The sequence below is a fragment of the Dermacentor variabilis genome, chromosome 9, assembly GCF_050947875.1.
Source record: "Dermacentor variabilis isolate Ectoservices chromosome 9, ASM5094787v1, whole genome shotgun sequence".
Classification (NCBI taxonomy): Eukaryota; Metazoa; Arthropoda; class Arachnida; order Ixodida; family Ixodidae; genus Dermacentor; species Dermacentor variabilis.
Window position 1 is genome coordinate 12,517,702 of NC_134576.1, and position 13,460 is coordinate 12,531,161.

Sequence of the window (13,460 nt, forward strand, 5' to 3'; positions counted from 1 at the left end):
CCTCTTTGGCCTCTGCTTCACGTAGACGGCACCCCCGGACTGACCCACCCGGGGGAAATCGGTAGTCGCCTCTTCCTATCCCTCTCCCCTCAAACCTTCGACTTTATCTCTCACTTTTTTTATCTTTCCTGTCTTCTTCTCTCTTCCATTTACTTCCTTTCTCCACGGCGGCAAGGGTTAACCTTGTGTGGATATCCTACCTTGGGTACACCATATTTCGCTATAGTGACGGCGTACGGCTGGCGTCGTGCAGGCTTGGACACAAGCCCTGCCGCGTCCCCTCGTTGGGCTCCGTGGTGGGCGGTCGGCGCTGTTGCCGAACACACACACTTTCCTATGGCAGCTCAAATCTCTGTTGTCCATGATCGGCGTCTCAAAAGATGCCGCACCGAAGTACCATTTCAATTCTCCTTTCGAAGCAACGCTCCATCTTTCCCCAAATACTATGTAGTGCACAGTGAAAGTAACACGCCTATTAGAAAGCTTTCTCCATTCCTGGTCGCCAAATGCCTGAAAGATAAAATCAGACAGACATACAAAGCCTCCAAAATGTCTAGCGGGGACCTCCTCCTAGAATTGAATAGTAAAGATCAAGCAGATAAGCTGTCAGAACTTACCAGTATTGGCGAGGCGACAGTGACTGTTTCAGCCCACAGAACACTCAACACAAGCAGGGGAGTAATATCTGAAGAAGATTTTATTGGATTAAGCGACGAGGAACTGCTGGAAGGTTTCCAGGAACAAAATGTTACCAAAGTACAGAGAATAGTAATCCGCAGAAACGATCAAGAAATCCCCACCAAACATGTTATACTCACCTTCGGAACAAGCGTAATGCCTACTTCACTCGATGCAGGTTATGTCAAAGTCAATGTGAGACCGTATATCCCGAATCCTGGACGATGTTTCAAGTGCCAAAGATTTGGACATGCTTCACATGCATGCCGAGGACAAACAACTTGTGCTAAATGCAGCTTCAATGACCACCAATCAGAGAATTGCACTTCTTCGCCACGTTGTGTTAACTGTAAGGGAGATCACCCAGCTTATTCGCGGTCCTGCCCTTGATGGAAAAAAGAAAAAGAAGTCATTGCACTAACTGTTAAAGAAAAAATCTCGTTCTTCGAAGCCAGGAAAAGACTGTCGTACCTTCCCCGAAGAAGTTATGCCGAAGTGACGCAGGCGGGGGCAGCGTCACAGAGGCCTCCGGAGTCCTCCGAGCCCACGCGCAGTGGTGCCGCAGTGACTCCTCCCGCCCCCGTGGTGGAAGCAGTCAGTACTGCTCCACCCTCTTCGACGGCCCTGCAGACACCAGCCCCGCAGGGCCCTAAAATCAAACGAACCCCAAGGCCCGAGGCACGTGTCTCGGCGCCTAACTCTCGGTCCTCCAGCGCCTCAGAGAGAGCGATGGAGGTCGACACAAAAAACCCGGTGTCATTGACACCGAAGGACAAGCGCTCTCTTGAGCGTGGTAAGAGGGACAAGATCCCAATAACCACCCAAAATAAGAAAGCGATAACCTGAAGGTTATCGCTCCTTTGTATCACCCTTCCTGAGATCAACGTCACCTAATATCTTACCTACCTCCTATTCAACTGTTAAAGCTATTTTTTACCCTTCAATTCCATATTGGCTTTTATTATTCACTGGAACTGTAGAGGTCTTTTACATAACCTAGGTGACATTAAAGACCTGTTATTTAACTTCTCTCCTGTGGCCTTATGCTTACAGGAAACAAACCTAGGTGAAAAACACAAACATATTTTAAAAGGTTTCACTGTTGTACGGCGCGACCGTACTCAGATGAACCGGCTTTCGGGTGGTGTAGCCATTATTGTGCAGGGCGGTATTGCAGTTAGAGAAGTTCCGATTACCAGTCACATAGAAGCCGTTGCTGTCACTGTTATAACTCACAAAACCATCACCATTTGCTCGCTGCATATCCCACCCCACACCCATTTTACTACTAAACATTTAGAAAATATAACAGGTCAATTACCGGAGCCATTTGTTTTAGTGGGGGATTTTAATGCTCACGGTACTCTTTGGGGCAGTATCAAAAGAAAGGTTATATCTGCCCGAAGAAATTGAACATGACAGACGGCGTGCTCATTGTAGTGCCTGAGGAGCAATAGGCAGTCGTGATAAAAATGAACAATACGTAGGAAGGCTTAAGATTATTACTACAACATCATATTCAGGACGTAGTTTACTCGCCATCCTTTTATTGCAGGAAAATTTCGGTTGACACTAATATAAACCAAAACATGAAATACCTCTTAAGGGAACATCTTTTTTTCATTTGGCAAGGTGTTTATTTTAGATGTTTATTCGGATCGATTGAAGAGGTAGTGAAGACAAATCTGCTAAAGCTGTACAAATCGAACGGCAATCCTATCAAAATGCTATCAAATAACCTATGGTGAAGGTAGTATCGCAGTTAAGTAAACTTCGCAGGACATGATATTGACTTGGATAGGGCGCATGTACTAGCAACTGAAAGTAATCTAGCATCGCGTTTCCATCTCGAGTCATTACTAATACGAACCATTAATGCCACCGCTCAACCGAAATGACGGCAGCCTTCCTTCCGTTTATGCCCGCTGTTTGAGCCGTCTATTCGCACGTACATAATCATCTCACCCCTTTCGTTTACTTACAATGTGAACAAGGCCCCCGTATGGGAGCGGAAACATCTTGGTTTTTTTTCTTTTAATGTTTTTGGTCGGCGCCCGTTTTACCCTTGACAATGAGCGATCCCGACCAGACGAATTTTCTTCGAACTCTTGATTTCAACCGCCGCTAATGTGCTATCTTCGAGGATCTTACTAGGTGTACATTTTCTGCTCATAGTGTGAAGGGACAAGGAAACAACAAGTTGGCCAGTTTGACTGATGCTCATGTTGAAGAGATCACGAAGCGCACGAGAACATGGAAATGCTTAGGGCAAATGCGGCCCTGTCTGCTTTTCTGTCTCTGTTCCGAAGTGCTTCAAGATTTGCTTACCATGGTTACCGAAAAGACCTAGTTTCCTAACTCGCGCATCCAGCTCAAGAACTGTAGAGGATTGCAAGTTCAGCGTGTCCAGTTTGCTTCTAAAACTTGCCCGAACACTCTCCGGGAGACTTGGGTATGTAAAGGCTAAGGTTAGTGATATTGCTATCACCATCACTGTCTCTTCTAGTGGTGCACACCAATTCGTCCAAGCGGCGCACACACAAGCTAGCGTCAAAGAGGTTGATTCAAGAGCGGCACACACTCTGTATGGGCACATACGTACGTGAGCGGCCCATATTTTGCACTGCACTATCTTTGGGCCATGAAAAAGGCCAGGTAGTCGCCAGATAGTCTTTACAGAAAACTGCGTTTGACCCCTCGAAATATTTTGGCTATAAAAAATCTGCACAAGAAACAAATACAAATTCCGTACTCGAAGATAATTCAGGCAACCGTGAACGCTAGGGAATGTCAGCAGAAACAAGCCAACACATCAAAAACCCTAATTCAAGGGTATTATCGCTCACGGCCACAGCCGTGATGTTTGCAACGTCGGCACTGTACACCACGCGCACACGAGCAAGCGTGTGTGCGAGAAAATTACTTCAACGAAGGGCGTCACCGATCGCAGGCAAGCCTGACCATTTTGAACTCCAAGAGAGTAGTTGGCACACTTAGCGCAACCCTACACTGATCTCCCGCCAGAAATCCCGCAAGCGTCTCATGCTCAACTAACTGATAAAATATGACTGCTGCCAACAAAGAAAGAAATCCTGTACCTGGAGGGGCAGAGCAAATCAATTCGGATTTCTACTGCATGCTCGATGAAAAAGAGGCGCGCATGTTAGCAAGCACCTAAGAGTGTGCTTTGCGCTGCGCACGCTTGAAACATTGCGTGAAGTCACCGAAGGAGAGCGCCAAGCATACAGCGATCGCCCTCAAGTTTGCAGGAAACAGCCTCGCGCGTGCTTTTCATATGTGGAAGTAAAACGGTTAGCAACGCCTCACTTCCATGTACAGCACGTCAAGCATTGGCGTTTAGCGTGAGTTTAGGCGTGGACTTTTTCAAAATGTAGAGTATAATTTTCACGGTGGGATACAGAGTACGCGAAAAAGAACACGGGCTTAGCAAGAAAATTGACCTACTTCCAATTATTCCCATCTCTGTGCCGTTTATCCGTCGCCATCCACAATTAGCAATACGTCAAAATTGTCGCACTTCTCACTATACAGTGGATAGCAGTATGGCAGGCCTCGCTAAGGTCAAAGTTGCAGTGGCCTCCATTTCTCCAAGTTCTTCGTTGCGGCGTTCTGGCAACTTGCCACAGATAGAGCCACGCTGGTGGAGTCGCATCAACACACATTTCACTGGGTGTGCCGTGCCTTCGAGGCTCGCATCTGATATGGGCAGCTTGACTGGTATCGAATAACGGCTGAGCACATTACTGGTTATGCATGGCGGAACAGCGTAATCAGCCACTTTTTTCTACATAGGCACCTTTTACAGCGAAGTTCTATATGGTTGGTCGATTCGTCCGTCCGTCCGTGTGTCACCTGTACTCCGAACACTCCTCCCGCCCAACCCCGTGCACATGAGCAGAAAAAAAAAGAAAACAAATCGCGGTGATCGCTCTGAATGGTGTAATCTTATCGACATGTTATTCCGCATGATCTTAATGGCCATTTAGAAAACGTGGGATGGCGGCGCTCGTTCGGTCCTATGCCGAAAAGCATAGTAAAACGCAATACCCACAAATCGTCGACTTTAACGTCAACCTAGCGCGCCCCGATGGCAAGTGGACTGTATCCTTCCTGTTCGGATGGCTTGGAAAGTGGACTGTATCCTTCTTGTTCGGATGGTTTGGAATTCAGTGTTACACGGAGGTCAATGTGCCGGCCACGTGTCAGTGGTCGTGGATAAATTTAACCCTTGGCAAGGATTTATCTAGCATAGCAGTGCAACACATCGCTGTGTGCCACAGCGACGACAAAGCTATATCACTGCGGTAACGAATAAGAAAAAATAAAGACGATCAAAGCCATGAAGTTACGTGTATGTGTTTTATTCAACCAGTATAGCAATCTTATGTCAATCCATATAAATCGATATAGTTGTCAATATATTCATCCCAATACAGCTTCGATGGCTATCGTTCTTCACAGAGTGGAAAGGTACTAAATTTCTTGAACACAAGCTTTATTTGCGAACCCGCTGCGCCTCTCTTGCGGAGCGTGGCTGCCTGCTGCTGCTCGTGCGTTCTCGCCGAGTAGGTGAGACCGGCTGAGGGACAGCAGCGCCATTGGGGCGCCGCCATCCACTACTACCACTACATCCCCTACTTCGACCGCAGCAGTACACGGTAGAGGGGGGAAGCCGGCCTGCACATGTGGGCCGCTGGCCGCTGGTGTAGAGGGCGAGGGGGCCGCATCGCGGAGGACCGCGATGAGACGGGAGAGAGCATAGGAGGAGAAGGGCTCCCTTTGCGAATACGTTGCATCAACTGGCCATGGTGCGGACGGTCGCATCTGCGCCTCCAAGGGGAGGTCTGGTACACCGAACAATCAGCGCCGAAAGCAAGCTTCCCAATTTGAACCCCTATAATGCTGGTCGCATTCAAAGATGCACTGAAATTTTTGCCAACATGAATAAAGCGTTCGGTTTTACTTTGTCCTCATATTGAATAACAGATAAACGCTTGCTTTAGCACTCCTTATGCATTTACGGAAAGCTTCGCTGTATATAAACTGCAACAGCCGGAGTTCCTGTGTTTTTCTTTTGAAGCTCTCACATCAACTGTTACGAACATTTTCAATCTATACAATTAGAGATCAGTATAAGGAGCCTATAAAACAGTGTTGTCAGACAGCGCCATTACTTACAGAGGCGCTAAACAAAGAACCAAACACCACAAGCCCTTGTGGTGCTTTTCTACGCGCCACCGTAACTGGCCAGCTAGTGAAATCGGCGAATATATGAAGCCTTGAAGGAGGAAGGCGCCTGGAGGTTGGAATAGGTACGGAGGTGCACGCATAGCACGCGGCAAGGTAACGCCACCTAGAGTAAAGTGTAGTTAACGTTCAGTGAAGGGAGGATGGAGAAACTAGGCGAAGGGTCGCCGAGGAGGAAGGTAGGGGGAGGCACGCTGGGTTGACCTTATCTGGAAGTTGCTACTCGTTGTGTGAATGCTATGTATGTACCGGGTTTGTCTCGCGATCAAGTGGCCGAGAGTCGAGCGAGAACCACGGAGCAGCAACGCAAGCGGCGGTAGGCCGACCACTAGTCCACTGACCCCGAAGTCGTCGCCAAGCACCGGGCACAAGCTGAACAAGTCCGGCAAAAGTCGCGGGCTTAGTGTGCCTCCTGAGGAACGTGCTGGGCGGCTTGCGACAACGAAGGTGTACCAGGCCAGACACCGTAGCTTAGGAATTCCTCGTCATCGTCAACCCGTTTGGAAGCCCAGTGGATGTAGTGCCTTGCGCGAACTCCGGAAGCGCAACACCGAAGAGAATGTCTCGATTGCGATGGCAAATTATTGCACAGGTACACGAAGTAAGAATAGTATTTTTATCGGCCCTATAAACTTCCGAACGTTCGCTTACTAATAAAATTAACAAGCACAGTCGCAGTGCGTACAGGCATTTATGAACACATCACACTCGACGACCGCGGACACTCGCTCTCAACACGCTGCCCTGAGGAAGCGCGGCAGCAGCAGCGAGTGAAGCGCCATTGGTGCTGTCTACCGCTTCAACGCAAACGCAGAGGCGAGAACACAGTGCCCAAGCAGCTATGAGGCATTTGCGCCGTTGCTACACTTACACCATAGAGGAAGAACTTCAACAAGAGCGGACCCTCCCACAGAGCTTAAAAGCCGAATTGACTGTAGCGCACAAAGCCGATAAGAAAAACACCTGAACAAGAAATCCCGTTCGGTTTTGGGCGCGCGCGTTTTGAACACTTGCTGGCAGCCGTTACGCCGGCTGGGCTGATCGGCGCGGCATTTTAACGCGACAGCGTTAAGGAGCTCGTGTCGCAGAAAAGCCGGTGTCTTCAGCGTCGGTGTCGGCGTCGGCGGCGTTGGCCATGAGCGATAAATCCCAGCAGGCACTTCATGTATAAAAACAACTTGCAAGATCAGGGTCAACTTGCAACCAGGGTCTCCGGAGTGTGAGACGGAGACGTTACCACTGAGCCACGAGTTCGATGCTTCAAAGCGGTACAAAAGCGCCTCTAGTGAACGCGGTGTTGCCTTAGAAACGAGCTGTTTCTAAGGCTCAGGCGTGCGTCGCTTGCTCAGGCGCACATTTCGTTGTCGCGCCGAACGCTGCGTTGCTCGACGCTCTCCGCGTCCGATGAGGGGCGCGTAGTCGCAGCGCCGTAGCCCATTGTCTTACACCCCTTGGCGGGTCGACGGGAACGCTGTCGCGTTCCACTCTTGAAGGCGAAGCTTAAGCGTCCTCCAATTTTTTCATTTATTCATTTATTTTTTTGCTTCTGCTGCTCAACCGCATGTGGGCTTAGTGCGGTATCGTATTATACACTAGAAATGACTGCGAAATATCTTTACAAGACTCGATCGAATCTGTACCACGTGCAATTTCATAAAGTAGACGCAAGACTCATTGTAAATGAGCAAATGTTTATTTTGCTCTATAGAAATGCTCATTGTGGGCTTCTTGTACGTTCATCCAACATTCTGGCATCAGGTAAGCAGCAGTACTTCTGGTACGAAGCCCCTCCGGACGGCTTCTTCTCAAGAAAGTAAATTACAAGCAAGGGGCATTTTGGTATTTAGACCTCATAGGAATACTGCGTGTAAAAGCGAAACGGGCGATAGTCGTGAATGGGCGGCATTACAAAGAAAACAATTCGCTTTTACATACATGGTGTAGAAAATACTTGATTCATCCCGGAAGATACCATAAAACATGAAGGCGCTGATGACTAACAACATCGACTGCTTTACTTAAGTCAACGAAGAGACCGTTTATTTCGGCCCTTCTACGTACCCCACTAGAAGCATGGGTCGTAAATCTGGCCAAGGTCAATGTTGTAGAGCACCGTGATACAAATTTCCTGTTCATCTGGTAAAATTTTCTCGGCACTAGCATAAAGTAAGGAATTGTATGCCGATTCAAACACATTTGACGCTGCGCAGAGGATACATATAGGCCGGTAGTTACTTCTAGCACACGACGTCTGTACGAGAGCTACCCCTGCTACCGTGCAAGGGCTAGGAAACGCACTAGAATTTAGGGAACTGTTCAAGATGCTGTAGAGTAGAGGGACAAGTAAGTTTTCGTGCGCCTTAGCAGGGCGGGCTAGAAAAGAACAGAGCCTCAAAAGAAAGGGAAGGACTGAGATGCTTTTTACTAATCTCTTCATTGACTGATAGCGTACAGGAGGTATCGAACTGTGAACGAAGGTGACTTGAAGTAGAAGCATCTTTTGCGCCAAATAGAGAACAATCACATCTTGCTAATGCTTCAGCAGTGTTCGAGACATCGTCATTTCGGTCAACAAAAAATACATAAAAAAGAATGAGAGGAGACGTTGCCCAAGCAATAATTTCAACTACGTGTCATTCTGGCTTAAACACGTTCAGTGTTCTCGAAGTGATCATTGTTATATTAAAATTGGCAAATACAACAGCGCCTATATTTAAGTTTGCACTTATCGATGCTTGTTTTCCCCGCTTTTCTATGTGCATGGTCATTCACTTTTATTGCCAGTTTCAGTTGTTTAGAAAACCAATCACGGAACTTTGAATTTTGTGAAGCAAAACAATGCTTCATTACCAAGTCGCCTGCCTCTCCAATGTTTTCTGCACCAAACACCCATTCCGCGAAAACCGCATACCCTGTATTTAAGGTATGCGATTAAAGGTTGCGGTTCGAGTCGCAGATGAATTTGCAGTGGTTTTTGAGTACCGTGTGCGATGTACTACACCCCAACTATTTTTGCCACTGATTAATGCAATGAGCAAGCAAATGCAACGTCGACAGCAGCGTGTCTGGCGGTCTCTTCTCGATCGTTTCATTATCAAGTTGTAATTCACACTTCGTTAGGCGCGCTTCTGCCAGCCGCATGCGCACTGAACTTGCACGAAAGTCCTGCCGAAAGCCGCGGTGCCAGCGATCACAGCGCGCCTGCGCGGGGCGCGCGTCGAGCCCCGATCGATGCGTCCGCCATTGAGCGCTGACGGCGAGCGAGCGCCGGCGGTTGGCACCATGGCAGTGAAGCTGTGCTCGGTGTTCGTGCACCTCGTTCTCGCCTGCCTGAGCAGGGCGTGCTACAAATTTCCCGCAGACGTGGCCGACCCGTGCCTGGACAAGAGGTGCGAGTGGGGCGCCGAGTGCCGCCCGACGTTGGACGGACGCGGGGCCGACTGCGTCTGCCCGGACAAATGTGTCTCGTACGGGGACGCCCGTGGTTCGAGACCCGTGTGTGGCTCGGACGGCCGCGATTACCCCAACAGTTGCGAGCTGCGCAGGGCTGCCTGCAACGCCATGCGGGACGTTCAGCACCGTTTCACGGGACCCTGCGGTAAGTGGTTCACGCGCAGTGTCTGCGACTCCATGTGGAACAAGGATTGTGTGTTGCCGCATGGGCAGAGATCTTTTAAAGACATATTCACTGTCGTCGTTTTTGCTGTTCACAACTAATCCTAAGAAGTTTTCGAACGTTATCAACGCACGCAAACCGGCAGAAATTGTTCTGAAAAGTGACGCTGGATTTCCTGTACCCCGTGAGCTTTGCTCAACGCCTTTTAACAACTCATTTTCGCAATCTTTTTCTGACGCTGTAACAGATAATTCACCATCGGCACGTGTCTTTACATACCTTAAGAAGGAGCCGATTTCGATCGACGTTGATGGCATATGCATCATCAACAAGAACAACATCAACTTCATCATCATTATCATCATCACCCTGTTTTATGTCAACTGCAGGACGAAGGCATGTCCCTGCGATCTCCAATTACACCCGTCCTGCGCCAACCGATTCCATCTAGCGCCTTCGAATTTCCTCATTGCCCCGCAGGGGCGTCTGCGTCAGCAGGCGTTTGGTGTGTTGCGACACCACGTACCCCAGCACACGAGGGTTGGACCCTCCCGCGTGTAGCCGTGCGCGGCTTAGCCGTGTCTAGGGAAAGGGGGATCCTGGGGGTTGAGCTGATGCTGGGTATTTGGACCTTTAAGGCCCCCCGGCGGAGGCAACACACCCCTTTGGCCTCTGCTTCACATAGACGGCGTCCCCGGACTGACCCACCCGGGGAAAACGGTAGTTGCCTTTTCCTGTCGCTCTCTCCCTCCAGCCTTCGTCTTTCTCTCACTTTTCATCTTTCCTGTCTTCTCCTCCCTTCCGCTTACTTCCAAATTTTCCAGGCAGCAAGGGTTAACCTTGTGTGATTAGCCAACCTAGGCTATTTCATATTTGGTAATAGTGATGACGTACAGCTGGCGTTTACAGGACCTGTTCTTACAGTCCCTGTAGCATCCCCTTGTAAGACTCCATGGTGGGTGGCGGGCGTTATTGCCGAAAATTCAATTCCTTTATGGCAACATCCGTGCCTCTGCTCCCTGATCGCCCTCAGAAAAGAGGGCGCACCGATGAAGCCTTCCAGTTTTTCGGCCGCCACAAAGAATCCTTCCCGCGTTTCCATGCGATTGATTCTGCAAAACCAGATAAACCAGTACGAACAATCTCACCATTCCTTGTTTCTAAGACACTGGTTGAAGTCTTTCGTCCAGGTTATAAGGCGTCGAGGATGTCAAGCGGTGATCTCTTGGAGCTCCGCGATCAGAAACATTACGAGAAATTGACAAAACTAGTGTCATTTGGGGAAACCCAAGTAATTGTAACCCCGCACCGTACGATGAACACAAGCCGCGGTGTTGTCTCGGACGATGACCTGCTGGAGCTCACTGAGGATGAACTCTTGGAGGGCTTCAGTGACCAGAATGTTATCAATGTTAAAAGAATAAAAATCAGACGTGACAGCAAAGAAATCAAGACCAAACACCTTATATTGACTTTCGGCTCAAGTATTCTGCCCGAGTCTGTAGAGGCAGGGTACCTCAAGCTCCGTGTTAGGCCATATGTTCCAAATCCCCCCAGATGCTTCAAATGTCAACGTTTCGGCCAGAGTTCGCAGAGCTGCCCAGGCCGTCAAACCTGTGCGAAGAGCAGTGCCCACGAACATACCTCTCAAACTTGCGAGAACACTCTCCATTGTGTAAACTGTGAAGGGGAGCACGCCGCATACTCGCGGTCGTGCCCAGCCTGGAAGAAGTAGAAAGAAATTGTCACAATCAAAGTCAAAGAAAACATATCTTTCAAGGAGGCACGTAGGCGGGTGTCATACCTGCCTAAGAGCCGCTTTGCCGATGTGACGCGTCAGGGGGCAGCGACACAACGGCTTCCGGCGGCTGTCCGACCCATAAGCAGTGAGCCATCAGTTACGCCATCTGCCCCCACGGTGGCCGCAGCTAGTGCTGCTCCACCAACCGAGCAGAAGGGAGTACCAACCCCGAAGGTGGGTGCAGCCGAGACTGCCCCAACTTCCCCGGCCTCTTCCAGCGCTGGCAACATCCGGCGTAGCCAAATCCCTCAGGGAGCCCCATCGACCTCTGGGCTGGTGGGCGCAGGAGTCTTGCCCTCCAAGGAGGGACTCTCTCGGGAAACTTCTCGCTCGCAATAGCACGTGTGCGGCGCCTCACAAGAGGCAATGGACACTACACCTATCCTGAAGGCGCACCAAGCGCATAAGGAGCGGCGAGGTTCCCTCGAACGCTTCAATAGACCCCGGTTACAGGGCCTCGAAAGAGCTCTGGAACCTAATCTCTGAAATCTGTAATTATTACTACTGTTTCCGTATACACAGCACCTATTTACTTCCAACATGGGTACAGCAATAATTCAATGGAACGTCAGAGGACTTCTTAGGAACCTTGATGACGTGCAAGAGCTTATCCAAGAACACATCCCAAAAGTGCTGTGTCTACAGGAAACACACTTAAAACCACAACACACAAACTTTCTCCGACCGTATGTCAAGTTTCGCAAAGATCGCGATGATGCTGTCGTATCATGAGGCGGTGTTGCCATTTTTATTCATAAAAGCATTTCGTGTCAGCGTTTACAGCTACAAACGCCCCTTGAAGCAGTGGCGGTTCGAGTTGTTCTCCTAAATAAACTCATCACGATTTGCTCGATTTACTTACCCCCCCCCCCCACTACAAATTAAACAAACACGAATTTCAGTCATTCTTAGACGAATTGCCAGAACCTTATGCTGTTCTTGGCGATTTCAATGCGCACAGCTCCCTCTGGGGCGACTCTCGTATAGATACGCGAGGTCGTCTTGTTGAACAGTTCCTTTTTTCTTCTGGGGCGTGCTTTCTGAATACGAAGAAACCCACAAATTACTGTCTTGCAAACAATACCTTTTCTTCAATTGATCTGAGCATAGTTTCCCCGTCCATACTTCCTGAACTCGAATGGGAAGTTAAGAACAATCCTTACGGAAGCGACCATTTCCCCATACTCTTAAGAACACTTAAAGAAGACGAATATCCTCCGCAGTGGGGGGTTGCTACGCGCCTCCCCCACTGCGGAGAATCTTATAAACATTAAAAAAGTAAAATGCCAAGGCAGGCGAACCCGCCGACAGGCCAGAAGAGACAGCTGGCAAACGTTTTCATCGGGTATCAACTCGTATACAGATGAGGCCAAAGTCTGGAACAGGGTTAGTAGGATTAGAGGGCGACAAACATACTCCCTCCCTTTGGTAAACACACAAGGCGAAATCCTGCAAGACCAGGCAGATTCACTTGGGGGAGCACTTTGAGCGTGTGTCGAGCTCAATCAATTATCCCATTCCTTTCCTAAACATAAAGAAATAATAGAACGTAAGCCAATCATACGAAAATCCAGGCAGAATGAACCGTATAACCGGCCTTTCAGTATTGCCGAGTTGAGAGCTGCCTTGAACACATGTAAAAGCACTGCACCGGGACCTGACAGAGTCATGTATGATATGATCAGAAACCTACATACTGACACACAAGTTACAACACTTACACTATTCAACACTATTTGGGCTTCCGGATACCTCCCATCCACATCGAAAGAAGCGATTGTGGTTCCTGTTCTGAAGCACAGAAACGACCCCTCCGTGGCGGCAAGCTACCGTCCGATAGCTCTAACTAATTGTCTGTGTAAGCTTTTTGAAAAAAATGATAAATCGCAGACTTATACATTTCCTTGAGCTCAACAATATGCTCGATCCTTATCAGTGTGGATTCCGAGAAGGGCGGTCGACAACCGATCATCTTGTGCGCATTGAAGGAAATATCCGCGATGCATTTATACATAAACAGCTTTTCCTGTCGATATTCCTCGATATGGAGAAGGCATATAGGCATATAACACGGCATGGCGTTACGGGATCTTGCGA

General features: G+C 48.9%; 1 protein-coding gene across 2 annotated transcripts in view; it reads left to right on the top strand.

Moving 5' to 3' along the window:
• LOC142558612 (agrin-like) overlaps positions 1–13,460 on the top strand; it is a 521,743-nt gene that overhangs the window by 298,339 nt on the left and 209,944 nt on the right. For both annotated transcript variants that reach the window (XM_075670788.1, XM_075670789.1), the window contains exon 4: positions 9,308–9,544. In XM_075670788.1, the coding sequence (XP_075526903.1) occupies positions 9,308–9,544 (237 nt within the window). The remainder of the gene's footprint in view (positions 1–9,307; positions 9,545–13,460) is intronic.